The sequence below is a fragment of the Habropoda laboriosa genome, unplaced genomic scaffold (assembly GCF_001263275.1).
Source record: "Habropoda laboriosa isolate 0110345459 unplaced genomic scaffold, ASM126327v1 scaffold561, whole genome shotgun sequence".
In the NCBI taxonomy this organism is placed as follows: domain Eukaryota; kingdom Metazoa; phylum Arthropoda; class Insecta; order Hymenoptera; family Apidae; genus Habropoda; species Habropoda laboriosa.
In genome coordinates this window covers 487,449-490,934 of record NW_017100686.1, presented here as the reverse complement: position 1 = coordinate 490,934, position 3,486 = coordinate 487,449, and the positions used below count along the sequence as shown (strand labels likewise).

Genomic DNA, 3,486 nt, shown 5'->3' with positions numbered 1-3,486 from the left:
TGTCTCAAGATGATTGTCATTCGTAACACAAGGAACTATTCTCAACAACTCCGCGCTTCAGTCCTTGCTCTCAAAGGCGAAGCAGAAACGCGACGTGTCCGGACGAGCTGAATTTCTTCAAATTCTCAACTCGATGGACGAAAAAGGCTTAGGTAAAAAACAAACAAAAAAGTTCAAGGCCGACAGGTGTCCTATTGAAGCAGAGAGATAGAGAGATAGAGATAGATAGAGAGAAAGTACCAAGAGAAACGAACGGTTAATCCTCGATCGTTGATCTTCAATCCTTGGATCTCCTGATCCAACACTTTCTGCCGAGGCTAGCAACGCTGACAGAGCTGGCAGTACTGGAAACGCTTGCTAACGAGTTCAGGCTTACCGAATGTTAATCTTGCAACATGTGCACGAAACTGATCGGGAACATCCCTCTCCTGTCTGGTGCTCGTTCTAACGCTCCCTCCATCCAGTTATCATCGTCTGTCTGTTCGTTCGTGACGATGATCACTTCACCCTCCCGGAACGATAGTTCGTCCTCATTGTCAGCCTCGCAATCGTACAGTGCTCGACACCGTCGTAGACCGCTCAGTGTCGACGAAGTTGGCTATAAGAAGAAGCATCGGGCAACACACCACGCAGTTAGACAATGTTCAACTGTTGTTAGACAATGTACTCTATGCAGAGCTGGAAAGAATGCTAGCGGGATGACACAGGGGCAAGAGTACTCTGCTCACATCGCTTAACTCCGTTTGTGACTCTCTTGAAGCAGCCACCTTAAGGTTTTTACGCACGCTGAATAGCAGGGAATCCCCGTATTCGAGGGAGATACGTTCTAGGACCTACCGAGGATATACGGAACAGCGAGTACGCTATTGATTTGAACTCGATGTGATTTATTTGTTTTCTTCGTTACGCGATGATATATGGTCCTACCGTGTGGTGCTCAGGAACTTGTCCTCGGGGCGGCGCACGGGCAATTGAGGGCAACAAGGGCTACTCGGAGCAATAAGAGCAACCGAGGGCAACAAGGGCACTTTGTTTGCCCCGCCTGACTGAAGTCACACAATTTTATATCCGATTCGTCGGTGTTTTCACGTCGACCAATAATAACAATACGTATGCCCTATTTTTATGATTGTGTTAGAGAATTATGGGAATATGAATCTTCCAGAGGCAAACTCCTGAGATTTACACAGTATTCGTACCTGTAAATAGATGTGACCATTTTGGTCAATAAGAAGAATACGTCTGCCCTGTCTTTACGATTGTGTCAGAGAAGGTGGTCTTATTATTCTATGACCAATCAGACCCGCATCTCTTCCGCTAGTATTTTTTCCAGTTCTGCACACGCGTGACATTGAACTCGTATCTGTTCTTTCTTTCTTTCTTTCTGCAATCTTCCATGCTCGAAGTAAGCATTCTTCCGGCAAACTTACGCAACGCCCATTGTCGGTCGCGAGTTAATCTCTATTGAAAAGTGAATCTGAAGAATGATTCCTTCGCTTGCAAGGGCAGCTAAAATTGGAAATTCTAGAGATGGAATAGAAAGGAGGAGAGATTCTTTCTTAGAAGATTCTATGCAGATCGTGCACAATAAAGTAAATGTCGTTTCTTTCTTTTTTCCTTCGTACTGCTTTTCTTTACTTTTGCTTTCTTTTCTTTTCGTTTTTCATGCATGGATGGAGCTAGTTTTATAGAGAACTTACGGCGGAATACTAACACGTTGCGTACAGGCATTCTATGTTAAAAGGACTTGTATTCCTTTCGTTTAGAGATAGCTTAGAATCGAAGAAATGTATTGTTCTTTTCTCCTTTGTGTAGATACTCGAGAAATTTTTCGAGATAAATGTATCACGAATTTTTACATTGGTGCATACATATTTGCAACTTTGCCAAATTCTGTCATATGCACGCACAAAACAGGATACAGCTGTGGAGGAATGCATTTCAAACTTTTACAGTTTTATTGCAAACCACCTGTAACAATTAGCATAATTGATCTGCTAGTGTTAAATATTTTACCAAATTTAAAAAAATATTTTTACGACTAATTACCAACGATGTTGTTTGAACAGTTTTATTTTATTTCTACTTCTCAAATAAAAACGCATTAATTACGTACGTTTGTGGTAAATATTCGTACCTATAGAAAGAAGTTTTCCCTTATTTCACTTTACCAATGTAAAGATTATTTATTTAGAAATGGAGGAATAATGAGATTTAAATTATAACGCAAACTGAACAAGAAAAATATACGACGAAGCTGACTTCTTTCATAATTTATATACAGTAGCGACCATAAGTTTAAAACGAAGAACTGTCATTTAAATTATACAGTTCCGAAACCATTCAAAATGTGCTTTAAACATATTTCGTATCATTAAAAACAGAGGAGATATTTAGGTGTTCCTTTATGCTTGGACACACTGTAGGTACACGCAAAAAATGTGATAAAAAGCAGAGGATTCTGGACGAAACATTAATTTAAAACAGGTGTTATACTTCTTTTACAATAGCAAAGTCTCGTTTTGCGTATAATCTTAAACTTCTATCCACAACAATATAATAAAAAGTTACTTTTATCTTGAATATTTCATTCAGTATACTCAGAAACATTGTACCATTTTTTCCCATAAATACACAGACATTCATTAATTACTACAAAATAAACTGAATAATTTATTTCTCTATCTACTCTGGCCTTAATCTTTTGTCCGCTACTCTATACATCGATCAACAACTTCGTTGCTTTTCCCTCTTGCACTTAAACATGCATTCACTTGGATCATTTTTTCTTCTTTTCTTTTTTCTGCAAAGAAGCTGTATTATCATGTCAATTGTTACAAAAGTAACGAAAAACAAATAAAAGAAAAAAGAAAGAAAAGCAGAGGATATTTCTTAGCCGTACGCAATGCGTTGTAATATGTTTGTATTTTGTATTTCTAGAAAGGATATTGTTCATACAAAATGCTACGCAACGTAAATATTGTATATAATCAGACAGAAATAATATACGTATTCTCTACGTTCTCACCGAAGAAAACTATTTTTGAGAACACAAAAGGCGAAACGAGATATTGACAAACTTAATTCTTAATTCAGTTTTGTATGTAGTACAGTAAATTCTCTACAAGAGTCAGTAAGTTTGGTTTCTACAAGTGACAGTATAGATGGTCCTACGCCTAGGTCTGCCTCATTGCTGCGCCCATGTTATCTCGCTTGCAGTCAGTCAAGCGTGTAACGCTACACCAGTCGGTTTCCTTTACGAGATTACACGGCTCGACACATCAAAATCGAAAAATATAATTTCTTTAACTTTACTTTTTTTCATCTGGAATTTTTTTCAACATGTTGGTGAGATTTTTCTGATGAAAATGATATCAAACACGATATAATTTGAACAACATTTACTTATTAACACGTTCACTGTCGCGCCAGATTTACAGGTTGCTGTCAGGCGGCCACAAGAAAATACATTTTAAGCATAGGATT

The 3,486-nt window shown here is 38.2% G+C and overlaps 1 protein-coding gene across 1 annotated transcript in view; it reads right to left on the bottom strand.

Annotated features, from left to right (window-relative positions):
* Positions 1 to 256: 256 nt before the first annotated feature.
* The window catches only part of LOC108576885 (arf-GAP with SH3 domain, ANK repeat and PH domain-containing protein 1), a 38,930-nt gene continuing 35,700 nt past the window's right edge, over positions 257 to 3,486 (bottom strand). Inside the window, exon 16 of the mRNA XM_017939949.1 lies at positions 257 to 598. Coding sequence (XP_017795438.1) covers positions 383 to 598 — 216 coding nt within the window. The 3' untranslated portion in view covers positions 257 to 382. The remainder of the gene's footprint in view (positions 599 to 3,486) is intronic.